This window comes from Trachurus japonicus, chromosome 2 (genome assembly GCF_045865225.1).
Source record: "Trachurus japonicus isolate A0001 chromosome 2, Traja_1.0".
Classification (NCBI taxonomy): Eukaryota; Metazoa; Chordata; class Actinopteri; order Carangiformes; family Carangidae; genus Trachurus; species Trachurus japonicus.
Genome location: NC_140908.1, coordinates 3,802,090 through 3,828,943, shown reverse-complemented (window position 1 = coordinate 3,828,943; position 26,854 = coordinate 3,802,090). Strand labels below are relative to the sequence as shown.

General features: G+C 41.3%; 2 protein-coding genes across 2 annotated transcripts; one reads left to right on the top strand and one right to left on the bottom strand.

Moving 5' to 3' along the window:
- The first annotated feature begins 1,933 nt into the window (after positions 1–1,933).
- Positions 1,934–10,986, top strand: acp2 (acid phosphatase 2, lysosomal). The gene is made up of 13 exons (XM_085795992.1): positions 1,934–2,102; positions 4,403–4,498; positions 5,220–5,306; positions 5,603–5,663; positions 6,087–6,178; positions 6,294–6,392; positions 6,623–6,712; positions 7,576–7,659; positions 7,762–7,810; positions 8,294–8,382; positions 8,537–8,643; positions 8,882–9,057; positions 9,921–10,986. The coding sequence occupies exons 1-12, from the start codon at positions 2,013–2,015 to the stop codon at positions 8,904–8,906; spliced, it is 969 nt and encodes a 322-aa protein (XP_085652118.1). The 5' UTR covers positions 1,934–2,012; the 3' UTR covers positions 8,907–9,057; positions 9,921–10,986.
- A 3,163-nt stretch (positions 10,987–14,149) lies between these two features.
- Positions 14,150–26,521, bottom strand: gpr137c (G protein-coupled receptor 137c). Its single transcript, XM_085795978.1, has 8 exons — positions 25,665–26,521; positions 20,205–20,254; positions 19,768–19,875; positions 19,513–19,651; positions 18,443–18,592; positions 16,802–16,927; positions 16,581–16,705; positions 14,150–16,487 (listed from the first exon to the last, which is right to left on the bottom strand). Exons 1-8 carry the CDS (start codon positions 26,037–26,039, stop codon positions 16,202–16,204), a joined length of 1,359 nt encoding a protein of 452 aa, XP_085652104.1. The 5' UTR covers positions 26,040–26,521; the 3' UTR covers positions 14,150–16,201.
- Positions 26,522–26,854: the final 333 nt, after the last annotated feature.

Here is a 26,854-nt window from a genome sequence, read left to right as displayed (position 1 = left end):
AATATGTTGTATATTTTTATAGATATATAATTATATATGTGTTATTATAATGTGTATGCTGCAGAATTAATCTATATGCTGTAGAATGAATGTATATGCAATATGATATGAAGTGTAAGTGATTGTGGAATAATGTATACATATATAATATGTAGATATGGATGTAATATGGATTAGTATGTGATTAATTACTAACAAAAAATGGATAAAGCACAGTAACGAAGTGGAAACGCTCACTTGTTTTTTGTTTTCTTTGTTTTTAATTTTTATAATGTTTCTGTTTTTGTATTTTCTTTTACTGTATAATTGATATTGCTGGACCCCAGGAAGAATAGCTGTGGCTTTGCTGCAACTAATGGGGATCAGAATAATGAACAAAACAAACCAAGCAGATGTTGGAGTGGTATAAGTCTTTAGCCAAGGGGGGAAATGCACCACATGCACCACCACCACTTGAGGAATCCAAGAGAAGTTGAATTGAGGGCATCTGGACTTTATCTCGTCACGGTTTCTGTGATTACTGAGATTATTGAGAATCTTCACAGAGACATCACAGCGTTCGCATAGAGTTAAATCATTTGATTTGTCTGGGAAAAGATACGTCTTACGCTGTAATCGCAGCGCTATAGAAAGGTCACGCCAGGGTCCTCGCTGGTGACCTCAACTGGTAACGCAGGCTTCCAGCTCTTCTGAGGATCATAGTAAAACTCTTCCAGGCTTAAATGCTTCTACGTTGCCAGATCCTGACACAACAAAGCTGCTTTTCACTGTGCACACATACAGATAAGCGAACCAGGGGTCATGAAAAAGGGGGTCAACTCGAGGTTTCCATGTTAGCCGCCTCTCTTGAGACACAAAAAGCTTTTCATACCTCAACTCTTTCACACATATGGTTTTAACTTTTAACACCTCCAGGATTATTATTCTCTTTAACAAGTCTGTTTATGACCGAGTGCTTTGTGGCACCTGTAAACCAGATTACTGTAGGATGAAAGGTCTCAGTGGTAAACACCCTCATGCATGTATGTAAACATAATTACCTGATCCTTTCACTATAACTCTGAGAGTGGATTTACACAGACTGGCAGACTTACTTACTGTGTAGTGTTCACATATGCATTTTTAAAAAACACCTCCTTTCCACAGGTTTGGGCTGAGGTTGAGAGCTTTGCATGTGACCGGTTACTTATTATTGAGACACTACTGATATCTAGTGGCTGAAGAGAGGAACTGCAAGTCCTGCAAATGAATGACCTGCTAATTCTGACCGGCAGTTTTGTGTTGAGTCACTAAATGCTGAACTAAATTACCCAATAATAACCTCTCTCTCTCTCAACCCTTATGAGATTTGATTACCTTTGTATTTCAAAGTTAACCTACTGGGACTGATTGCGTCACCAGGATCTGACAGCCAAATGAATAGGTTAAATACATAGCTACTATTGGCTTTATATTATATGTCATTTTATAACTCTTTTTGGGTTAATCTGCAATTGTTTTTTTGTTTTTTTGTCTTTGTGTGTCGCTTTGTGGTTTGTTCTGCCTCATTTTATTGTCAGTGTGCAACAACCCATGATCCATCTCAGTTATGTGTCGTATAATTTGTCATTGTGGGTCATAATCTAACACTACATGCTTCCTAAGCAAAAACACTGCGAGTACATTACCTTTGCAGACGCCTCCTGGATGTTCCAACACTTCCGTTTCCCATCTTTGTGTCCTTTCAGAATAAATCGAGCACTAAATAGCGTGTCATTTCATACGAATAAAACTGGGCAGGTGGCGGTGAAATATATACATACGATTTAAAATAACATATTACACATTGTCTTTTGAAAACTTTAAGCACTCTGGGTGTCGTGTTTAATTTGTTCGACTCGGCCGGTGTGTTTTATTTTTTCAACTTCCGGTTCCCACAACTGACAGGAGGCGACCTGGGGAACAACAGTTATCTGCTCTCTTTTCTTTTAGCCGTATGCTACGTTTAGCTCGTAGATAAACGCAGCGGAAACATGGTGCCCGCCGTGCTGCTCTCTCTGTTAACGCTGGGCTCCGTCTGTGGACAAGCTGGGGCCGAAAAAACACTAGTTTATGTGACTGTGGTGAGTAATTTTTCAGGTGGAGGTTGAGTTGAGTTGGACTCGCTTTAACGTTACGGAGTGCGTGGGTCAAAAACGAAGAGCGAGAGTGAGAGTTTTTTCTTTGTGTCAGTGACATTTATTATTTCTCTGAATGTGAAACAAGCCAGACAGAAAGTGTGGGAGTCTTTCAGCAAATTCGGCATCTTAAAATATTAGTCAGCAACACTTTTTGTTTCAAAGAAGCACCGTGTTTGTGTTGTGTTGTTGTCATGCTGCAGAAAAGCAGGTGAACCAGTTGATGTTATGCCCATGGACTGTATAGGTTTTACCTGACAGCACTGAGACAGCTCTGTAGAATAGGCATTAAAGGAATAGTTAAACATTTTGGAAAATTGGCCCATTGCCATTACCTTTATTTGTCGGTGCAAGCTATTTTTTAGAACGGTGGAGCAGAGCCGTGAGCTGCTCAGAGCTACGCTACGGAGGCTCATGGGATTTTCACAATTTGTCCACCAGAGCGTTTTGGAGTTGTTGGATTGTGTATTTGATGAGTTTGATGAGGGAAACCAAGAAATCCCATGAGCCTCCATAACGTAGCTCTGAGCAGCTCCGCCGTTCTAAAAATAGCTTGCACCGACAATTAAAGGTAATGAACCTACTGTTATGATTATAGGGATTATGGCAATGGACCAATTAGCCAAAATGTTGAACTATCTCTTTAACTGTTTTACATGATGCCTATACACTATTGAAGTACTTTCACTGAGCTACATCATTGTCCTCTAAGGTCAGCTGTTTCTACTTTGGAGGAATAACTTGCCTGATTGCAGTGTGTAAATACTGTTTTTCTTTATTCATATCTAATCTCTGAGGCAGAGCAGGTCAAACAATGATAATGCTTCGGGTCATGCAGAAAAAGTCAATTAATTCCAAGAAGACAGGAGCTCATATTAATGAAGGACTCCCTGCAGTATTTGCAGATGCAGCTGACCTGTCCTGAACCTGTTTGTCATTCATCAGGAGAACCAGGGGGGGAAGAAACTCAGTGTAGCCAAGCATACAGAACTTATTGTCTCGTCTCCTACTATTGTAGCTTTTTGGGGGGTGTAAAGGTTGTTTGTCCTTGGTTGCTAGAGTCACATGTAGTTAAAGCATTAAGTTACAGCTATTAAGTGAAGGCCAGAGAGCTCCACATGCCTGATTATTGTCTGTGATGGGCCTCAGTTCACTCCAACTTTGGACAAAAATCTCACAATAACAACTTCAACAGTGATATTTCATCACTTTTGAACCGTAAGATAATTTTAAGAGCATCCTGTAAATATATATAAAAAAAAACGCCACAAAATTGCATTATTAGTTAGATATTATATTATATGTAAGCCTCTTTATCAACCCTTGCTTGAGTGTGAGTTCATGAGGTTTACTGTTTTCTTAGCATGAGAGACATGGAATCTGCCACGGATGTGAGAATTGGAAAAAGCATTAGACACCCTCATGTTTACCTGTGTTAAAACCATGACACCGATAATGTTGCCTGTCACAGTTTTAAAATATGCTGCTGAGGTGAAGGCCAGTTATAGATTTACTTTACTTTCATTTGGTGACAGCTATAGAGGCAGCTTAAGTTCAGTTGTACTTCCTAGAAACCGTCACCCACTTCCCCACTCGAGTCGATAGCCATTCATGGATTGTGGAGCAGATAAGATTAGGAGTTGCAAAGGGATTATCCAACCTCAAAATAGTTTACACACTTTTTTCAGCTATTTTAGATCATGATCAGCCATGCATTCTCCTCATACCACAAAACCAGGCAGAAACACACACTTCTCTTTATTGGCTTCGACGACTGGAACTGTTCAACCTGAATAGACAACCATTGTGGTGGCATTGAGTCACAAGACCAAATTGACTTCTTTCAACCTATAACAGTAATAGTAGTGTTAGAGGTGAGTATGCTGTGACGGTTTCCTGCACTGTGGATCTTTAGTGTCCTATGTTCGGTTAATTGTGTCACAAACGCTCTGCTTTAGCTGTTTAGATAACTTAAGGATTACATTACAGTGGCTGAGAAACATCGTCTATCAGCTTACTGGGTTTTATAATCAACAATGACATAGATAAAAGAAGAACCAAGGGTTTGGCGTCATTGTGTTCACATAAGAAACACAGAGCAGCTTAGATAAAAGTCACATAATGGGGAAAAAAAAGAGGAAAATGTCCAAATTGTGCAACATTCTGCTGAAATCAGTCATTGCTTGAACAGTGTGTGTGTGTGCGTCACTTGTGCTGAGTTGACAGACTCCTCTCTTCCCCTCCAGTTGTTTCGCCATGGTGACAGGTCACCAGTCAAAGCCTATCCCACGGACCCGCACCAGGAGAGCAGCTGGCCACAAGGCTTTGGACAGTTATCACAGGTACGATGCCGGCTGACCTCACCTGTGTGAAATACATCTTCTAATGGATCAACACTCTAAAAAAACACAGGAAGGAGGTCAAATATGGGACCATTAAATTCTGTCGAGGCCCATTCAGTTCCATTTTATTTATAACACAGCACCAGTATGTCTTTATATGCTCAGTGTTGCTCACAAAATTTGGAAACATTCAAAATTGGAAAAAAAAAATCCATGAGAATTATGAAAATTTATGGAAATTGACTGGACAAACATAGATCAAAAGCAGACATCTATGCAAAAACTTTCAAAACTTTATTTGAACAGCAAAAACATGACAGTGGACCTGAGTAAAATATTTTAAATTAAAAAATTTAGTTCAGTTTTTTTGTTTTTTGTCCTGTTATAACACCCAGTTCAAGCACTTACATCATACAGTAAAGCAAACCAGCTGTCAGGTGTTGAAAGAAGAAGTAGTGCTGAGAAAAGGGGCAAATGCACAAACTCATAGCAGCTTGTAGCTAAAATACCAAAATAAGTCCAGACACACTGTCTAATATTATAGGTGTTAAAGGGTTGAAAAAAACATCACTGTGTTACTTTGCAAATGCTAAACTCTCGCTTTAATCAATCCGACTCACATTTTCTGCTCTGCATAAGCACAGACCTGTATTAAAGCTGCTCCACGCTGTGATGTCATCAGTATTGTAATGTGATGTTTTTGTATAATGTTTTTTTCCAGGAGGGGATGAGGCAGCACCTGGAGCTGGGCCAGTTCCTGAGGAAACGTTACGCCGGATTCCTCAACGAATCCTATGACAGACATGAGGTGGGAAAAGAGATGCGCTGTCACAGCATATGACCCCTCAGTGGCCTCTTTCTTTACACACACATGTTGATTCATTAATATTTAGGAGAAAGAACCTCTTGCCGTGTCGGTGTTATACAGAGTTCCCACTGTTTTCTAATTGGAGCCATGTGCATCTGTGCCGCTAATTATCCACTGTTTGCACTTGTATATGAACAGACGTCTTGTTATTATCACCTCCGTTCAAACTCTCAGAATATTTGATGTGGTCTATTTCAAGTCTGTGATGACCATGCAGCTCTGTCCTCTGTCCTCAGATCTCAGTCCGCAGCACAGACTACGACCGCACGCTGATGAGCGCCGAGGCCAACCTGGCAGGTCTGAGCAACTCCTCTTCCTCCCCTCTGTTTGTTTTCCCCCTGACTCTTCCTCACCATAACCAGGGTATCCGCGGATCCTTAAAAAGTCTTAAATTCTGTTGTGTGTATCTAAAATTAAGCCCAATTAACGGACCGCTGCACAGACATGCCCTTCCTTTCTTCCTTGGTGCTTTTTCTAGTTTTGTATTGATTATCAGTATGTTTATTAATAACAGACAATAAGTAAACTTGACTGATTGTCATTGAGGTTGTAGTACAGTGGGATCCCCAACTATCGCTTATATTTATAGGATTTTTTAATTCTTTTTTTCGATCTTAAATTTCATTCAAGGTGGCCTTAAAAAGGTCTTAAAAAGTCTTAAATTTGACTTGCTAAAACCTGCAGATACCCTGTTGTTCTAACCCCCTGTTGCCCCTCCAGGTCTCTACCCCCCCAGTGGTCAGCAGGTCTTCGACCCCAAGCTGAGGTGGCAGCCAATACCCGTACACACCGTGCCACAGCGTGAAGAGAAGGTATGGAGAAGGAGGTTTTTTTTTTCTTATCAGTGCAGTGAATAGAAAGTGATACAAAGAACTTTGTCTGAACTTTGTCTGTCTCTCTCTCTCTCTCGCTTTTTTCTTTTTTTAGCTTCTCTCGTTTCCTCAGGGAGACTGTCCTCGCTACAAACAGCTGATGAATGAGACTGAGCACACACAGGAGTTTATCAATATCACCACCACGTACCAGGTATATTTCTTTTTCTTTTTAAATTCAAAAAGCTAAATGAATAATGATGTGGTTTTTTTTAAATGTAACAATTTTATGTTTTTTATAGTGATACTTTCAACGGAAAAATAGTCAGTAACGGATCAGCCATGTGTCTAGATGGGTGTGTTTGTTTTAAAGTGGAAAGATAACAGACAAAATAATGAATAACACACTCAATAAAGAAAAGCATATTGTGTTCTTGGCTCAAGGACATCATAGAGCTGGTGAGGAACAACACAGGCCTGAATAAGACCAACGTGGAGTCAGTCTGGAGCGTCTATGACACACTCTTCTGTGAGGTGAGAGCACACACACACACTGGTGAAAACCCAGACTGTTGCTCTGTCTGGCGACTTGTTGCATTCAGAGAAACACAAAAAGTCCTAGTTTGTATTTCTCAAACTGACATTTCAGATGTGACTTACAATGGAGAATAGTTATTTAAATATTAAACTTGAAGCTCTGACATAATTGTATTGGAACAATCAAACAGACATCTACTTTTAAATAAAGATAAGTTTCTGAAGATTTTGTCAAGGCCAGAATATGTTTCAAATCAAATTAAATTGACTTCATTAAAAGCTGGTTTACCGCTCTCTTTCCCTGTAGTGGACAGGATTGACAACCTATCTGAATTTCAACAGGAGGGTTTATTGAATCTAAACTTTTGACGAGCTGATCTGTAACAAACCTCACGAGGTTTTGTTGGTTTTTTTTTTTGGTCTCGTGACTGTGCTTTGCCTCAGCAGTTCAGAGAAACACACGGACGTTGTGAAACCGCATCTGGCATCACAGTCTCGGTCTTATCTGGTTCACAAAGGAAACGGCGCTCAGATGTAATAAATCTATCAGAATACATTTAGTGGTGGTTTTACACCGAGATCCCACCACACTCTTGTTTATTTACACGCCTCCTTCCATATTTTATGTTAATAATTAATACCTTTGTATGGAATAAAGACGAGACATTCCCGCCTTTAACATGGTGTGTAACAGTGTTTAGTGTGAGCTGGGTAACTGAGTCCAGCTGCAGAATAATTAAAGCAGAGGTGCGAGGGAAAGGAAATGAAGGAAGAGAAGGTGCTGACACAAAAAAGGAACATTTGTCGACTTAATTAAAGCCTTTGTTTTTCATGATGTGTGTGTGTGTGTGTCTGTTCAGTCTCTTCACAACATGTCAGCTCCGGACTGGGTGACTCCCGATGTGATGGAAAAGCTCAGAGTGCTCAAAGACTTTGGATTCCAGGTGAAACCAGCGACACCAGCGACACTTTTATCCAGTTTTCTTTTGAGTCTTTTGATCGTTTTGTAATGTAATTAATTATAATTTAACGTTTGATTTTCACAGGTCATATTTGGGGTTTATGAACAACAGGAGAAGAGCCGCCTGCAGGGAGGTACGTGTCTGCAGTTCAGAGAAAGGAAGTAGATTCTCTTAAAAAAGACAAAGTATGTCATGTTTTGATGTTAATGATTCACAAACACATAGTTTCATTTATAAACAAAGCTCAGGAATTTCCTAAATGGCCGGTCGGTCCCGTTTCCTGCTAACGTAACTCAAACAAGACATTGCACATTTGCTGGGGGACTATTTTAAGCAGTGGATTAATCCACATTTGATGCCCTTGTGCTTTCGGAAGCAGCATGTGTTGCCATAATGAAGGGAACATGTCCTATTAAAGCTGTGGTGTGACTCATTGATTTGCTTTGGAGCTCTGTGGCACAGACTAATACATAGATCAGCTTTTCACACAGACACAATACACATCACAGGCAGCGGTTTATCAGGTTATTTGGTGTCTTGTTGACACTTAGAAAGCACCAGATTTGACTTTTAAGTCCAGGATTAAAATGGGGGGAAATTGCTCTCACGTTGCCAGGTATGCTGCTGGGGGAAATAGTGAAGAATCTTTCCAAGATGGCCGTCCCAGACCCAAACCAGCAACTCAAACTGAAGATGCTGTCAGCGGTGAGCCACGCAAAATACAGTACTAACATCAGTGTTTGAGTTAATACAGTAGCTGTTTGTGCTGTACTAAGACAACTAGCTTCATTTTTAATGTACAGACATGAGAGAGTGACTGGAGGTTATGATCTTGTGTGTGTGTGTGTGTTTTCCACAGCATGACACCACTGTAGCTGCTCTTCAGGCCAGCTTGAATGTGTTCAATGGGAAACAGCCACCTTACGCCTCCTGTCAAATCATCGAGCTGTACAGAGACGACAACGGGTAAAATACACATAAGTAGACACATGCTCAAACATAATAATGTCACAGAAGAATAGACTTTTACTTTGGAATTTACCACAACTGGATACTACCGTGTCAGAAATAAAAAGCATTTACTGTATGAACCAAGTGCTACCACGGCTCAGAATCAATCTGTTTGTACTTCTCTATCGTGGTTGTAACAGTGAATATTTATAGATTCATGAACCTGACATCTGGTTCCTCTTTCTGCCTCCAGCTCCGCCTCTGTGTCTATGTTTTAACGGAACGACAGCACGGCGGCTCCGTACCCACAGCAGTTACCAGGCTGCGCCCTTGACTGCCCCCTGCAGGACTTTGTGAGAATCACAAAACTCTCTATCTCGGACGACAGGGACAAGGAGTGTCAGCTGCCGTCTGCAGGGAGAGATAAAGGTGAGCTTTTCAGAGATACATTAACCTTCCTGAAGAAAGAAAGAAAGAAAGAAAGAAAGAAAGAAAGAAAGAAAAAAGAAAAAAGAAAGAAAGGGAACAGATTGGGTTAAGGGAGGAAGGAAGTGAAAAGGATGGTGGGAAGAAGGAAGGGAGAAAGGAAGGAAGGATGGGCAAAGGGAACAGATTGGGTCAAGGAAGGAAGAATAAGGAAGGATGGAGGGAAAGAAGGGAGGGAGGAAAGAAAGAATAAAAGGGAACAGATTGGGTCAAGGAAGGAAGAAGAAGGAAGGATGGAGGGAAAAAAGGGAGGGAGGAAAGAAAGAATAAAAGGGAACAGATTGGGTCAAGGAAGGAAGAAGAAAGAAGGGAGGAAGGAAGTGAAAAGGATGGTGGGAAGAAGGAAGGGGGAAAGGAAGGAAGGATGGGCAAAGGGAACAGATTGGGTCAAGGAAGGAAGAAGAAGGAAGGATGGAGGGAGGAAAGAAAGAATAAAAGGGAACAGATTGGGTCAAGGAAGGAAGAAGAAGGAAGGATAGAGAGGAGGGAGGAAAGAAAGAAAGAAAGAAAGGGAACAGATTGGGTCAAGGAAGGAAGGGGAATGATGGTGGGAAGAAGTGAGAAAGGAGAGAAAGAAGGATGGAGGAAGGGAGGAACAAAGAAAGGAAAGGAGTGGAGAAAGGAGGGAGAAAGGGGGGATGGAGAGACAGAAGGAAGGGGGGAAAGAAGGACCACTCGAAACAGAACAGAGGACAACAGAAAGATTAAACTCAAGGCTGCAAGAATGAGGAGAGGGGAAAAAAGTTGAAAGATTGTAACTGTACCACCATTGATCATCAGTTTCCCTCTTTTGCCTCCGTCCTCAGAGGTGATCATCAGCCTGGCAGTGTCCGGCTGCCTCCTCTTCGTCCTCATCGTCCTCCTCCTCGCGGTTATTTGTTGGCGGAAAGAGCCAACCAGCAGCCGGGGATACCACCATGTCATCAACCACGAGGGGGGAGACGAGTCCTGACAGAAGCACAAGCTCCTCCCTCGGAGATCCCCAAGCCTGGTGTCGGGGGACAGCTGCAGCGATGACGACGAACTCTGACAAAACCTTTTCCGATGTCGGCGTCAGCTCTGGTTCGGGACCTACAATGTTTTTTTTTTCTAAATAGGGAACTAAGAAACATTTGAAATTAAGTCTTTTTATCATCGCTCTGAACTAACATCGGCTGCTACAGGTGAGAAAATAGTGGGAGGACCGAGACGACGCAGCAGGGAACTGTTTTGAATCCAACTCTTTGTCCTGTAAAGTAACTGCTGCGCTCCCACGTGGTTATGAGACAGATTGCTGCTTGGAAAGACGCTTCATTTTGGGCTTTTTAAACACAATTTTCCTGATTATCGTTACACAGTTATGGTTTTAAATAATGTCACAATGATCTGGGAACTTCTTGGGAGTTCTCAGTTTCCACAACTGCTCCGTTTCTACTGGTTTTTAATGGGAAAGATTACATTATCTTTTTTTTTTTTAACTGCAAATTCATGTGCAATGTTTGTGTATCAACTTATGTGCACAGATTTACCCTGAATCTGCGTGTGTGATGGTTTCTCTTGTTCCTGTGCGTGTGTGTGTGTTAACTCTGAAGCCTAACGACCAAGATGCCTTAAATATTTTTGATAATTCTGTTGTCGTTATAAATCTTTTATAGGATTTTTTTGGGCCTTTTTGTCAGGTGGTGCTATTCATTAAGAAAAAGCTGATGATGAAAGCTTCTCCTCCCTGGTGTCCTGTAGCAAGACAGTAAAACACCAGCTCCGTGCGCCAAACCCACTGGATATCATTTCAGTTTTATTCACTTGTGAATATCTAGGGACTTTGGAAACACTGGAAACTCTGACATGTGTTTTTAAATCTGCCTTTTTAAAGAGTCAGCTTTTAGTTATTTGAAAAATAAAAATCTGGTACTTCTTTTTAATTTGGCATCTTATACTAAATGCTTGAAGTGCGCTTTTTTTTTTTTTTTTTACTATAAGCTCATGCAGCTGCTGAAAAACTTTTATTTCTATACAACAGGAAATGAAGGTTGCTTTTTTTTTTTGCTTTGGGACCATGATTACAAAACTGAAAAAAATGTAATATTACAAATCAGTATAAATCCTAATGCAGCCATAGAGGTACTAGTCAGATCCTAGACTGACTGAATTTGCACATGTTGTTTTCAGTTACATCAAATATGCAGAATAATTATCTGCTGAAAATGAAATCAAAACACTTGAACACTCGACTGCAATATTCAACACAACTGAGGTTATTTATCATTATGCTGCCGCCCCACTTTGGATTATCATGCTTTGTTATTGTCCTTCATGCTGTAAGAAATGATTGATCGGACTTCGAGGACGTGCTTGTAAATGTTATTTTGAGAAATAAATGATCAGTCTTTGCAAAGCTTGTCTGTAGAAACACAGTTTGTCAGCACAGAACTTCTTTCCCTGTGAATCACAAGATGGAACAGATGTAAAAAATCTATTTAATTAGTCAGCCAATCGCTTCTTCTCCACAGTACTGGTCGGTTTCTTAGTGTGTCGTTAAACCTTGGTATTCCTGCTTGAACTATTACACATAACTGAGGACAAAATTAATAACTAAATATGTAATTTATATGAGAAATAATGTTATGTTGTATTTTCTGTCACAGTGCCCCAAATAATGCTTCTGTCTAAAATGAAACAGCAACAGGACCTGGTCGTGTTTTGCAGTGAGCTGGCCAGCTGCTGTCTTTGACTTCATTCAGATGTTCCTCATAAACTTGTTAACTGGTAAATTCACCCACATGACCAGGGTTGGTGGGAAAAAGTCAGAGCAAGTCAGACCCACAGTAGCAAATCCATGTCTGCGAGTAGTCGGGAGTTGCATTTATATAAGTGCATGAATATTCTGGTTCACGTTTGTCTTAAAAACAGTGCAGTAGGCCTTTATTTAATCATGGTAGTGCTTTTCTTGCATACATCATTAGTGATCTGTCACACAATAGGTTACATTCAGTATGGCCACGGATAAAACAATTCATAACATGAAACAATTACCACTGCCTTTTCATAGCAGAGAGAGCAAATAACATTTCCACACAAATAATATCACCTTGAACGGAAAATATGACACTGAGTTGTTGCACTCTGATTCAGAAGCATGCACTGCAGATGTTGCTTCTTTGTTGTTTTATATTAAGTCAGAAGTGTACATGGTCATTTACAGATTGAGTACCACGCTGTTCAAAAAGAAAATTACTTAGCATGGATGCACTGGTTTTGGTCTGAGAACTGGGTCATATATGCAAAAAAAAAAAGAAAAGGTCAATTAAAGGATCATAGGGCAGGATTAATGAGAACGGCCAGTGACGCGACGGCCGCTGCGCGTAACTACAGCAACCAGCGAAGCCACCGGCACGGGAGCGCGCACAGACTTTTCACTGTTTACTTTACTCTTTACAGTCTTTCCTATCTGGGGAGGGAGGGGGGGTATTTTACTGTAGGTTCTCTCTCTCACAGACAGACAGACAGACAGACAGACACACACCCCTGCCTCTTCACTGTGCTGCAGCAGGAGGCTGCTTGTCTGTTCCTCTGAGCTCCTCATGGATCTGTATGGGCTCCTACTCCTACAGGCCGGTACCGAGAATTAACGCGCCGGGTCCGGGTGTCGGGCCGCATCTGTCAGGGTCCGCGGTCCCATGAAAACCAATCAACACCGGACATATTCATGATTTCATAAAAAAAAAAAAAAACGGACGCGTCGCGGACACGCCGGCCAGGACGTGAAAAGTGGACGTGTCCGGGCAAAAGAGGACGTTTGTCCACCTGCCTGATAACGTTGTTAAAGTTATAACGTCGGCTTTTAACCGCTAGCTGCGGCTAACGGCTAATAATAAGACAGTAGTGAAGAGGGAGAGGGTGTGTAGGTTAGTGACCTGCCTGCTGCTGTGTGCGTGTGTGAAGGGAGGGGGAGAGAGAGTGGCGGCGGGGGGGTTAACAGGGCTTTCAGTTGTGCTGGGTGGTTTGCTGGCAGTAACAGTAGGCCTAATTTGGATCCACCGTGGTTCAGAGCGATTGATATAACGGAGTGTCGCCACTCTGTTACTATATCGGCTCTGCCGCGGTTGCCCTCTTCTTCATGTCTCCATTCCATTGATCCATTCGAAGGCAGTCGTGGACGCGCTGACGTCAGGTCCGCCGGCCAGCGCGCGAAATTCACCCCCTGAATTGCAGCGCATTTTGCAGCACAGACCCCGTTCAGGGCAATGGAGAGATATGCGGGTGGGCTCGTTCTTTTTGGTTTTGAACGCTTCCTCACCCATTATTATTTAAAAAACGTAAAACGCATGGGTATTTTCCGGTATTTTCTCACAAATCCTGCCCTATGATCCTTTAAAGTAAATATTTCTTACAGACTGGAGTCAGTCATGAGATTAAAGCTTCAGTTGGTAACAATTATTCAGTCATATTTGCTGGAACTGTCACTATATTCTGATGGTCAGACATTAAATGAGTAATTTAGGACAAAATCCAACTCCTCTGGCTCCACCTACAGCCTGTAATCGTATTTGCCAAAATCCACCGCGCCCGACGATTCTCCACCAGTCAGGTAGAGGGAGCAGGAGGAACAGCCAATCGCCGCTCCTACACGTCGTGCTATGGATACGGTACATCTTTTTTTTTTTTTTTTTTTTCTCTGTGGGTGCGTTTATGGCTACTTTGTGTGTGTCTGTGTGTGTGGGGGGCGCTTGGCAGAGGTTCATAAAGGGACCTGACGGAGTATTGTCTTGAAATTTCCGACCAAGTCGCGGAGTTTACTTTCACTTTCGTCAACTTACCAACTGGAGCTTTAAGGAAATGTGTGAGATTATGAGTAACAACAGGAGGAGAGGGGGAGTGAAAAAAATAAACTATAAAATCTGTTAGACAGTAAAAATCAACGTGAAATAATAAAAAATAATGTATAAAACCATACTAAACTAATCTAAAATCACACACATACTGACTCAAAGTGTCACAAATCTCACACTTGGATTAGAAATCGATTAGCTTGGAGACACACAGACGATTCAATACATACATCAGCCCACCATTTCTTGTGCAAAAATATTGTCCTCAACGAATGAAACTCTTCGATATGGCAAAGTGTGATGGCACATTGATATTTCCTTTCTCAGAGGATAAATAGTAACATACAGAATACATACGACAGTAGAAGAAAATACATAAAGTAAGGAGATGAAATCCTACATTCAGGCTCCCGAAGCCTTTTTTCTCTGAAGGTGAATTTCTTTAAGTGCAATTTGTCTCACAGTTCACAAATGGATCTGACAACATGAAGAGTTTTTGGTCAAAAATATTGTTTCAGAGACTCTTTCACCCTGTCAATAAACAACAAACAATCTCAGGGTTTATTCTCAATGTAAATTAAATATTGCAACTTTAAAATGTGTTTTGACAGTGTAGACTAATGGTATTGGGGAACTACACTCAATTGCCGGGTAAAGAAACCTGCATTTGGCTGTTGTTGTTGTGTTTGCATTCAGTTAACATCCATAAGCAGCTACACGTAAATTACATTTAGGGCTGCAAGAAATTCACATGGATGATATTTATGAACAGTGAAGTAAATTGACCTGTATTTAGTTTTCTGTCAGTTATGAATATTGGAAAAAAAAAAAGAAGAAGCTTATTTTACATGTCAAATGTACAAGGATCCAAAGTACACAGTAGGACTGAGAGGGCAGGCTAAAGGTAAGCATGTGGCACCAAAGTTAAAGGGGCTATGTGTAAGTTTTCTCTGCCATTGAGCATCGTTTCTTATTGGAGGTGGTTATGGGTTTGCAAAAGCTTCAGCCACTGTTGCGTTTACAAGACGAGAGGTTATAATATGTCCTCAGGACAGACTGGAGGCTGCAGAGAGTTGCTATCGCAGAGCTAAGAGATGGGCTGGAGCTAGCTTGCTGGTTAGCATGCTAACTTCAGTAGCTGGAGAGATGTAGGTTAAAGCTGTGGTTGATTTTCACCACTAGAGGAAGCTCTTAGTGAGTGAGTAAAGCAATGAAACCCGGTGAATGAACCTGATGAACTTGCATCTTTTCTTCTGGTAAGTAAACAGCTAATGCTGTGAATGCTAATAATGCTACTACTAGAAAGCAACAGTCAAACTTACAAATAGCTCCATTAACTCAGTTTGAAACACATTTGTGACCAACTACAGCATATTGCCAAGCAGCCAGTGATGGATAACTGTCTACTGCTTTTTGTATTTGTATTTCAGTTTTGTTGGGTCTCTTTTTTGTTTGTTTGTTTAGTTAGTTAGAGAGACTGTGAGTGTGAGCTAACTGTTAGCTTTGGCTAGAAGCTAACCCCCAAAGGCAAATTAGCATGAACTAGGCTAATTCCTGTCATAGCGTGAGAAACACCATAAAAGTTGAGGTTCATAGTAACAAGTGTTTTTAAGGATAAAGATCAAGCTAGGACCCAGAATCCTTCACTACACAGCTTTTTTTTTTTAATGCTAATTAAAATGATTGTAGCTATGTGTACCCATTAAAAACAGTAACAACCCATTTTTGACAACTCCAGGTTTGACAAAATGCTGAGAGTTTACAACTTCCTGACTGACACATTGAAGCATTTGCCATATTAATGTGATAAACCCGCTACATTGGTCCTACATTGGCATCGCTGTACCTTCCGTAGAAGAGTAATTGATTAAAATTTACAAGGAATGCGAGAAAAGAGAAGATGAGAGTGATGATTATCTGGTCCCTGATGATTCCACATTTAAAAATGATAAACCGACCAAAACATCTATCAGAGATGGCTTGGTCTTAGCAGTTTTAGGTTTATTAGCCATATTTGTGCTAAAACTCTGGTCCATGGACTGCGTTTGCTTTTATTCTGGTCCGTTCTCGCCATTGAAAAGACAGTGCAAGTCCTCAAAAAGCAGTTTTGTCATGGTCCAGCAACTTCCCACCACATTTCCCATCTCCCACCCAACTTGGTCCTGCAGCAATCTTTTCAGATTTTCCCTCAAAAGTACCTGCCTTGATGTAGTCGGGGAAGCAAAATGGTGATGCAAATGCAGACAACCCTTTATGATGTTGTTGGTCTTTTTGTACGCTTAATTCTGTGGTGTGCAGAAATATGTTTGCGATCCACAGTAATAATTCTGCGGTGTGGAGTAGTAGTTACTGTGATGATGGTGGTGGTAGTTGTTGTTCTGCTGCGGGGTCGAGTAGTAGTTATGGTGGTGATGGTGACTCTGGATGTTTCCGTAGGCGAACAGGACGGGGGCGGTGGAGGATGGCGGCTGCTGGGCTGATCCAACACCTGCTGCCAGGGTCCCGTTACACTGGATGGAGCCGTACCAACTGGACGCACCCAGCTGAGGAGTTGTGGAAAGAAGGCTGAGAGGTAGGAAAAGGAGGACAGATAAGAAATGATTAGCCACAGTAGTGATTAATCCGATTTATCGTTGATACTGCTCTCTGTTCTCCTACCTGGCCCGATCAGCCCTACTGGTAATGCTTCTGGACAGGTCGTCGTCGCTATCATACCGTCGAGGATTGTCGAAGAAATAAGCTCTGGAGCTGAAACTGTGGCTGTTGATCATCCCTCCTGGAGCCTTATATAGATACAGAGATATTACAATGTCATTTAAAACATTCAAAAAAAGAGAAAAAACACAGCCCATTTGGTACTTTAAACGTGTTGTTTTTACCAAGTTTTGATTGGGTCTCTGGACTCTGAAGAAAACCACCACTAAGCTGGTGGGAAGCAGCTCCCAGAAGAACAAAATGATCCCAAACACAATGTAGGCTTCACCGCTGATCTCCTGCACGTCCGCCTGTAGCACAAACACACCGCATTCAGTGCACAGTAAAAAGCTGGATCATGCTGCTGACGCTCTTCTTCCCCCACGTCTTCTTGAATCTTTTTAAACTAAGCCAATCGCCTTTCATCTCTTGCCATTCAATTAAAGGGATATTTCACCCAAAATTCAAAGTCTATATTTTAAGCTTGTTTGTAGCGGAAGCTCCCAGTGTTGCTCTGCCGGAATCTCGCGCAATTTGCGGAGCCGTGAACTGGGTGTCAATGCAAATCGCGCGAGATTTGCACAGACACAGGCAAAGCAGTGAAGGAGCTTCCACTACAAACAAGCTTAAAACATATACTTATTTAATTTTTTTCGGAACAATTTCTCATGTTGGGGCTTCAATACAAGAGGGACATTACAGACGAGCACTATGGAGGTGGATGTTTTTTGGTGTGTCTTTTTGGACAAAGAAAAGTGAGCTCCGTTCGCTACCGTCATATGGACATGCAGTGCTGCACGGAGCCCCACTGTAACTCAGAGAAGGCACGGAGGACTCTGAAACTTCTCCCAGCCCTTAGTCGACATGAGGGTGAGTAGATAATGAGTGAAATTTCAATTTTGGGTGAACTATCCCTATAACAAACAAGTGTGTGATGTCAGTCTTATCATGTAACTCATCATGTTACAGGGAAATCAGGTTCCTGGCGTCAGCTCAGTAGTTACAACACACACAAGACAAGAGCAGCCTCAATCTTCCAATCTCTCGGCCACAAAGTGAATTAGTGAAATCTCCCAAACGTCAAACTTTTCCTCCTATCCTACCACGGCAAACAATGACCTGACCTTTTACCCTCTTGAGTTTTATTACCTAACACTGGCGATTCGGCTCTTTTGAAGTTGTGCACAAACTAAAGCTGTTTGAATTATTTTTTATACTACTTTTACTATGATCCTTAAATCAAACAAACAGGAAGTTGCAGTAGAGAAGTATATTTTTGAAAACATTACAGGCTTTTTACTTACTACTACTTATAGTATGTGACATAATAGACAGGGTTTGTTAACATTCATGGACATAAAAGCAAAGAGCATGGACATAATGAGACACTGGGCTCTCACAGCTGTTGCACAGACAGATTAAAGGAATAATTTGTAATGTCAGATTATACCCCACACCCCCGGCGTAGATGTGTGTGTGTGCACGTGCACGCCGAAACAGACACGATGGGAGCCCTTTCAGATGGGCTGCCCATCTCAAGGCCTGAGCTCTGATGTAGGTCAGCACACACACACACGCGCACACACACACACACACACACACACACACACACACACACACACACACACACACACACACACACACACACACACACACATAAACACACTCACACCCCCATAGTTATTTATAGCCAAACAAAGCCCTTTACCCCACTAAGCATTGCTTTCCCAAATCTCCTAAGATGGATTGTCCACACACAGACACACACTGGACTCTGGCTTTTTCAAATAAAAATCTTACTTTACACGCTCTAGTCTGTGCATTACCTGGTCAGACACGCTGTACCAGCCGTAATTAAAGGGGATGGGTCTGTCCTGTGGGGACAGAGCCACCACCACCAGGTTGTAACAGGCTCTGGACGTGTAGAGGAGAATCACCATGGCTCCGATGGCGGTCGCCTGGCACACCGACGTACCCTGGAGGAAGAGTTACTGCGCTTATTACAGGCTAACACTCATGTATCAGACTATTGGCCTGTAATTGAATGGCAGATACGGGCCACAGATGTGATCCACCAGTATGACTCAGGCTATAGGCTCGAAATTGAGTTTTAGGCAACGTAAATTTAAATTTACTGTTTGTTTCTTTGAAAATAGATGACAATGATTTCCAGTTTTTACATTGTTTTTGGCACATATGTAGTCTCTGGTGTATTTTAATAGTAAACCACAGCTCATGCTGATAACACCAACATCCACAGGCATGTTTTTGTACTAGGGATGTCACAATTACTTGTTTTCACAATTAATCGCGGTATTAAATGCCACAATTAATTGATCGCAAAGATTCCTAAATACCGTCACTTTCAAAAAAAAAGATCATGTATGAACCGTGTTGGCAGATGTGCGCCAAAGTAAAGGTAAATGCACAGATACTGGTCCATTTACCTAATTGAATTGGTAGGAATTTAAATGCTAGAGTGTCATTTGTAATTTTAAAAAAAAGGTTAAAATTAACTTAAACATTTGGTATCGATGACACTTCCCCTGGCGGATTAATAATTGGTAATATTTTCGTAGATATTTAAAATATGTTATAATTAGTAATGTATATTTTAACTGTATTTGATTTTACACATTAATAGTGTTGTGAAATTAATTCATGCATAATAATCGTGATAATCGTAACACCGTGATTATTTCTCTGACAATTATCATACCAAGAAAATCTGTAATCGTGACGTCCTTATTTTGTACTTTTAGCTTGTGCATGCAGCTGCAGCACTTATGTATGAGATTCAATACTAGGGTTTGCAGCAATGAGATGCATTATTATATACAGTATATATCATTCAGTTATTTTGCTATTGAGAAATACAGTCTAATTCTGGTTTTACCTTTGATTCAAGGTAGACGTTAGCGGAGGACATCTTGGCAATTTTGAAGATGCAGACAGCCAGAGAGACGGCACACAAGACAAACAGACTGTCGTTGATCACGACGCGGGCCAAGACCGCATGTTTGATCCCCCCATCGCTGCAGACATAAAGGTAAATATAAATAACATGTGGTAATAATAACAACACAACATCTTTGTATTCACACACCAATGTGCAAGAGGAAATGTTCAGTTCGTATTTTTTTTTGTTTACCTTGGTGATTCGGAGCGCTCCAGAGCTCCTTGAACTAACAATGCACATGTCAGATTCACCACCAAGAAAAATATACTGAGAGACAGGAAGAACAAACGTAGAGGAACCCTGGAGAGATGGAGATAAAAGGAAATACAGTCAGAAAGAGGAGGGCCAAAACAAATTTATTCGTATAGTTTCCAACAGCTAATTAAAATTCATATTATTCTGTTAAAGCTGCAAACAAACTCTGCGTGTGTGTGTGTTTGTGTGTGTGGGAAGACAAACAAAGTCTGGAGATAGCTTATTAAAATCATACAACCACATTCTGAATTTGTTTTTTAACAATAAAAGAAGAAAAAATAAAAGAAGGAAAAGAAGATGACATGGTATGAGATAGGAAGAGTTCCTTTGAAAGTCTAGTGAACACACAAAAAATAACAAAAACACAGACTTACTTGTATTTGTTGAGCTCTGGGGAATACTTGGCTTTAGCTTTAAACATCACCTAAACAAAGAAAAAAAAACATATACATCATTTTAATTATATTTTAATAGGTGGTGTTGTTATAATTTTATCACAGGGTATTTGATTAGTTCACCAAAAAAGACCAAATGAAGCATGTGGAGATACGGTAGAAAGACTGAGGACAAAGGGGCAGTGGATTCTTTTAGGAGCAGAGTGTGAACTTAACACAGCCTGAGGAGATTCCTGTGTGTCAGTGAAGTACACACAAACACACATTTATGCAGCCGCATTCAAATAATACAGGAACAACAAAAGAGCCCAGCAAGAGTCCACTTTATATATAGCAGCCAGTGTGTTTCCACAGGATTATGCATTCTGCATAAAAAAGCTCTTGGCTGATAGATCGCAAATGTTCCTTCAGCCCCTAGGCCTGCAGCAACAGGACAGTGTGTTGTACAGGCAGCTGAACCAGGAACAGTGGCAGAGACGATGTAAAGACATTTTAATCAGTCACAAGCTGAACTGTATGAGTGATTACAAGAAAAGGGGCAAGAAGGGAGAAGAATAAGAGGGTCGTATGAAGGACACAAGCTGCTGCAAAACAATCAAACTATAATCAAAACACTCATAATAAAGAACATTTTTTGAAATTCAATTCAGAAATTGTTCATGTGAAAAATAACCACATAAAAATGTCTGTTTTGGGCTAATGGAGTGAATCAAATACCTCTCCAACAAGGCCCTTAAATGAGTTACAAGTGAACCAATGCAAAAAAGAAAAAAAAAATCCTTTAAATCCAATAATATCATTAAGCGGCTGCATGTGCTCACTGTTTTGTAACGTCGACCATAACGTCCTTATACACTTGCATTGACATAGAAAACACAAGTCATCTTCCTGGTTTCCCAGCAGCCTCTTCTTCACATTGACTTTCATTTGCTTCCATGCGGACAAAAGAGACACTAACACGTATATATGAGGTCTTTTATTGTGTTGAGAATAAAATGTAATGTGGTAAAATGGTAAATGTCATGTTGCCAGCTGTGGATGTGATGAAGCCTGCGTCGGTTATGACAACAGTGTTGTTCCATTAACTTGTTCTTATTGTTGTTGGGTTTTTTTTTAAATTATAGATGAATGTTTTTGCGTTTTATGATTCATCGTTATCTCTGAGCCAAATTACCCATCTGGCAGAATAAGCAACCAGAGCCATTAAAAGGGTTGGCAGGAACATTTAAACAAATATCATCTACTATTATGTAACATCATATATCACCCAATATGAAGCGGGTATAAATCAGAGGCTGGTGTATAATTGTGGGTTTCATTTTGTGATTAATAAATATATGTTTTGCTACTTTTTCCCTCCGTGACTTAAGCAAATTAACATCCTGTTTGTTTGCTGAGCTAAGGAAAACTGCTGGATGCAAAAATGCAATGTGAACTGTGCATTTTTCCTCTTTAATTTAAATATTCATTAATCCGTTCATTGATTATTGTGTTTTTTTCAATACGATATTAGCAGATTTAAGGTTTAGGGTTAGAAAAATGATCTAATATTCAAGGCTGGCCAATAAAAACGGCCAGCTGCCTCGTTGCCAAGGTGTTATCAGCTGTGACCTTAAAACAACATCAAACTGTGCTCAAGTCCAGTTGAAGTGTACAGAAGCCGGGGCAGTGGCCTCCGCTGCTCTGGTTAAACACCCACTTCCTGGAATCACCTTTTTTTTTTTTTTTTTTTCCCTTGTTGTGTAGTTGTGTAGCTTGTTCAGTTGTGAAGCAGCAACAGACAGACTCACAACGCACACACAACTACTATACCTCTCACTCAGTCTGGATCAAAGTCTCTTGTCTGTTAGAGACCTCAAATGCTCTAAATTACTGCTGATGGTGGTTCAGTTTTGATATTATATTGCAGATGCAACGGCCACGGTGGCACGTACTCGTAGCGTTGCTCAACATTCAGTTTGAACACACACACACACACACACACACACACACACACCTACACTCGCACACATCAACACTCAGCCTTTTGTGAGAGAATGTAGGCCATGAGGAGGTAATTTGCAACCTAGAAATGAAGCAACCAGCCAACAGAGACCTACCAGATTACACACTGAATGTACACTTGTGTGTCTGTGTGGTTGTTTAAAGGGATAGTTCACTCAAAATTGAAATTTCATTCACTCATTATCTACTCACCCTCATGTGGACTAAGGGCTGGGAGAAGTTTCAGAGTCCTCCGTGGCTTCTCTGAGTTACAGCGGGGCTCCGTGCAGCAGTGCATGTCCATATGACGGTTGCAAATGGATACCACTTTTCTTCGTAACAAAAAGACACACCAAAAAACATCCAAATACCTCCATAGTGCTCGTATGTAATGTCCGTAATGTCCCCGAAATGCCAACTGCTGCAAACAAGCTTGAAATATAGACTTATTTAATTTTTTTCGGGACAATTTCGCATTTCGGGGCTTCAATACAAGACGGACATTACATACGAGCAGCATGGAGGTATTTGGATGTTTTTTGGTGTGTCTTTTTGTTACAAAGACAGTTGGTATCCATTTGCAACCGTTATATGGAAATGCACTGCTATGCCGAGACCCCCTGTAACTCAGAGAAGCCACGGAGGACTCTGAAACTTCTCCCAGCCCTTAGTCGACAATTGAATTTTTCGTGCAATTTGAATTTTGGGTGAACTATCCTTTTAACTACACATGCATAGATAATGCAGCTAAATCAACATTTTTATCCAAGTAGAGATGGATTAGGGGTCCAAATCTGATCTTTATCCTTATCTGAGTCTGCAGGGAACAGGGAACTCGCACCAAAGGGAACTAAATCACAGGTCAGGTCTGACGCCTGACTCATCACAAAACAAGTATTTCCTCACAAGCATGAGTGTGTGTGTCAGATGGTGTCACATGTGGCCTGATGTTTTTCAGCTCTCGGCTCACAGCGGTTTTTATTACTGTCAGCGGGTTCAACATTCAACAGTGCCGCCGTTCAACAAGTGGAGCTCTAATGCAGGAAGGAACTGTGCTGTGTGACATTGGGTAAACTAATTATTAATCAAAGTGGGGGGGTACAGCTGCTGTGCCGAGGGTCACGGTTTCAGTTTCAGACACAGAACAGCTCTGCACTCTTTGTGTTTAGCTTCTGGAGACAGAAAGTGAGTGATGGTGCTTTACGCTCTTTGATCAGACGGCGAGGGCACTTTAAGTTCCCCCCTACATTAATTAAAACAGAGTGCAGCCTCATTCTGCTTCATTGATTAACTAGAGTTTAAGACAGTCGTTCCCTTCCCAACCTTTCTGATGTGTCTTGTTATTTCAATTATTTTGAGTCCTAGAGGAGTAAAACAATTCAAGAAACTAAAAAGTTCCAGCAACTCTTGAGTTTAACAACAATTATTCATTGATTGCCATGCATTTTTACATGATTTATTGTAAAACGTTCAGACTTTTGATGTGGGTCAAAGTGTTCCAGCTTTGCATAGTTTCTATTGCAGAGGAAAATATGACATTTCTCAGGTCTGACCGGGCCAGACACAAAACCACAGGCAGGAAAACTCTGTTCACAGAGCTGGCCAGTCACATGGTTATCCCTGCCATAGATATAGATACATATTTTTAAACCTATAATGATAGGTTGAGCAGATATGGAAGAACACCATTTTGTCGGACATGGTGGAAAGAGGAAAGGCCGCATTCATGTGGTGCATTGTTGTGCACGGTAACACAAAGTGCAAAGGATTGCTATTCAAATGTAAAGTGTAGTTGCTTTGACTGGCTTGATGAGCTTATGTGCCACACCGGTGTTTATTCAACAGCGCAACATGACACCACTGGTTTCATTAGCTAGTCTCCACCTTAATGTGTTTGAGATACAGGCTGTGTTTTCCTTTGTTGGTGGTGTCACCAACTGGAGGTCTCAGAGTGTGTGTGTGTGTGTGTGTGTGAGGGACAAACAGGTCTTTGACATTTGGAGCAGGCAGGTGTTAAACTCCAGCGACTGACCAACTGTGCTCCTCACACACACACACACACACACACACACACACACACACACACACACACACACACACACACTGGGACAACATACGCCGACAGGGACATTTGCTTGAGTCTTGTCCACTTATTGAGCAGAAAACATCAATGGAGGCTGAGACTGAGGAGAGCTTCACATCTCTCACCCCAGCATACAAGCAGTCGATTTGCAGAGGTTTCTAATCAAAAGCAACTCCCCTCCCCAAAAAAAAAAAGAAACAGACAAGTCAGTAAACACATCACATGTTCCCATTGCATTGCTGCAGACACGCTTGGCTGAGTAATACTGCTACGACTCAATCTGTATGCGACATATATTTAGGTCGAGAAATGCACCCTCATGTCAAAGACTGAATAAAAATATCAATAACTGCTCATGTCCGTCCATTAAAGAGCCAGAAGATGTTATCCAACTACCACCACCTCAAAACCTCAGTACTAACATGTTACATCTTGTTTGTTTTGTATAAAACCACATTGAAAAACAAGTTGTGCTTAACCCTAACCCTTACACAGGGGTGTGTACATGACTATTTCATGGACCACTACGGCTAAAAAAAAAAAAAAAGGTATTCAGTTTGTAGTAATGGATGACCATGAACACAACATCCAAAGAAAAAAATTATCACATTTGAGAAACTGAAGAATCTTCAGAAATATACTTAACATTTTATTAAAGATTTAATTGAACAGGAAGATATTTGCTGATTAATCTTACTTAATCAGCTAATTAATCAGATAATTATATTATATTAAATTTCGCCCAGTGTTTTCAATTACTGGTAGTCTAATGGTGTATTCAATTTTAACCGGGATGCTGGTAATTCTGAGTTCCTAGTCCTGGCACGAACACCTACTAAAGTCAAAATTCCTGACTTGGATGGTCAAAAATCAACCTCAAAATCCAAGTTGGCTGCTCTGTGCATTATTCAGAAGTGAAAACTGTCGTAATTATACAATTTATTTTGCATTAATTCAGCCTTACAGATAATAGTGTGCATCTTCTGTATGTGATACATCATTTTTCTAGGATTGCTAAAAACAAAGTGCAAAAACAAGTTCCTCTATCTTCAAAAGAACAACTTGGATTAAACTAAAGGTGTACAAATCGATATAACAATAATTAATTCTTCCTTTAATGCTAACACAGTGGACCTTTAACCTGAGTTGATGACGTAGCTCTTGCCCACATTGTGTTGGGTGCTGATGAGTCAATAGAATAGACTAGAATAATAGTGGCATTTGCTTGCATTGGGCTTATATTGGTGTATTAGCCTACATGTGAAATGAATTAAAAATGAAATGAATACATTGGGAATAAAATTGCAGTGTCAGCTACTTTATGAAATCAGGTCACAGACACACAGACACACACACACACAGTCCAGTCCTACCTGTGTGAAGTAGAGGTTGAGCAGGCAGAGTGTGAAGAACTGCAGGCAGACGGGGCAGCAGTAGAGCAGCCAGTAGGCCAGAGGCTGCAGCTGGTTGGCCTGCACCACATTTTTAAAGTAGAAAGAGAAGAGGGTCGTCCTCAGCGCTGCCCACAGCAAGCACAGAAACAAAAACACACTCTGGTAGCTGAAGCGCTTGTGTCCGTAATGCAAAATGAGCCAGAGTTGCAGGTAAACGAAAACAAACAGGAAAGAGTAGAGGACAGTGTAGATGGTAGTTAGACTGAGCTCCAGTGTTGGGGAGATTGCAGCTCCAGGGGACTCCTTCAGTGAGGTAAACAAATGGGAATTAACCTCCTCTCCTGCCGAAAACATCTCCACTGACGGCTCGCACTAACACATGGGATGCTGTGAAGACTGGAGCACTAAAACTGGGTCAGACCTGGGCTAAATTCACCAAAAAGACGAGGATATTCGAGTGAAAAATTGCGATAATAGCAGTTTATTCTGAAAACAAGTGGCATACTGAAGCTGCGCTGGGCTTTAAATCCGACACGGTGCTGGAGGAAAAATAAAAATATAGCAGTCTAGTGTTGAGAGACGCTGAGGTTAAAGAAAAAAACAAAACAACAACAAGAAGGCGAGAGAGGGAACAAGAGAAGAGGTCCCCCTGTGATTCTCTGCAAAGCTGCTCACTGCAAAAAACAACTTGAGGGGGGAAAAACCTCCCGATCAGCTGTGATGCAGTTCAAGACCCGCCCCTTGCTCTGAATTAAAGCGGAAACTAGCGCTTCGTAAGCCGCCATCTTGGCTCAACACCAGTATCTTTTGCATGGGAACCAGCTGACTCCGGAGACACAGGCTGCAGCCAGTTTCCGAGCTAAATCTCACCCAAGTGAAACGTCTGACCACGCCCACTTTTCCCAGTACGCCCCCTCCCCATTCGTCAACCGCGCCGCCCAACCTCCACGGCTCTCTCACGCCATTGGTCAACGATGATGTCAGCTGTAGAACTGTCCGCCCATTTGTTCAAGTCGAAACGGCTCCCTCGTCTGATTGGCTCACGGAAAGCACGTGGGTCGTTTCTCGCGGAGAGCGAGGCATCAAAACAAGTTGCGAGCAGTGACGTCAAGGCGGTGAGAGCGTGAGCTAGCGTTACCGGAAATATGATGTAGTCGTCAAAATAAAAG

Excerpts from the sequence above, each read along its gene's own strand:
- gpr137c (XM_085795978.1), bottom strand. The coding sequence starts at position 26,039 with ATGTTTTCGGCAGGAGAGGAGGTTAATTCCCATTTGTTTACCTCACTG. Across the intron at positions 19,876-20,204 it reads CCAGAGCTCAACAAATACAA|GGTTCCTCTACGTTTGTTCT; the intron begins GTAAGTCTGTGT and ends CCATCTCTCCAG. Across the intron at positions 16,706-16,801 it reads AGAGACCCAATCAAAACTTG|GCTCCAGGAGGGATGATCAA; the intron begins GTAAAAACAACA and ends TATCTATATAAG.
- acp2 (XM_085795992.1), top strand. The coding sequence starts at position 2,013 with ATGGTGCCCGCCGTGCTGCTCTCTCTGTTAACGCTGGGCTCCGTCTGT. Across the intron at positions 5,307-5,602 it reads AATCCTATGACAGACATGAG|ATCTCAGTCCGCAGCACAGA; the intron begins GTGGGAAAAGAG and ends CTCTGTCCTCAG. Across the intron at positions 6,393-6,622 it reads ATATCACCACCACGTACCAG|GACATCATAGAGCTGGTGAG; the intron begins GTATATTTCTTT and ends TCTTGGCTCAAG.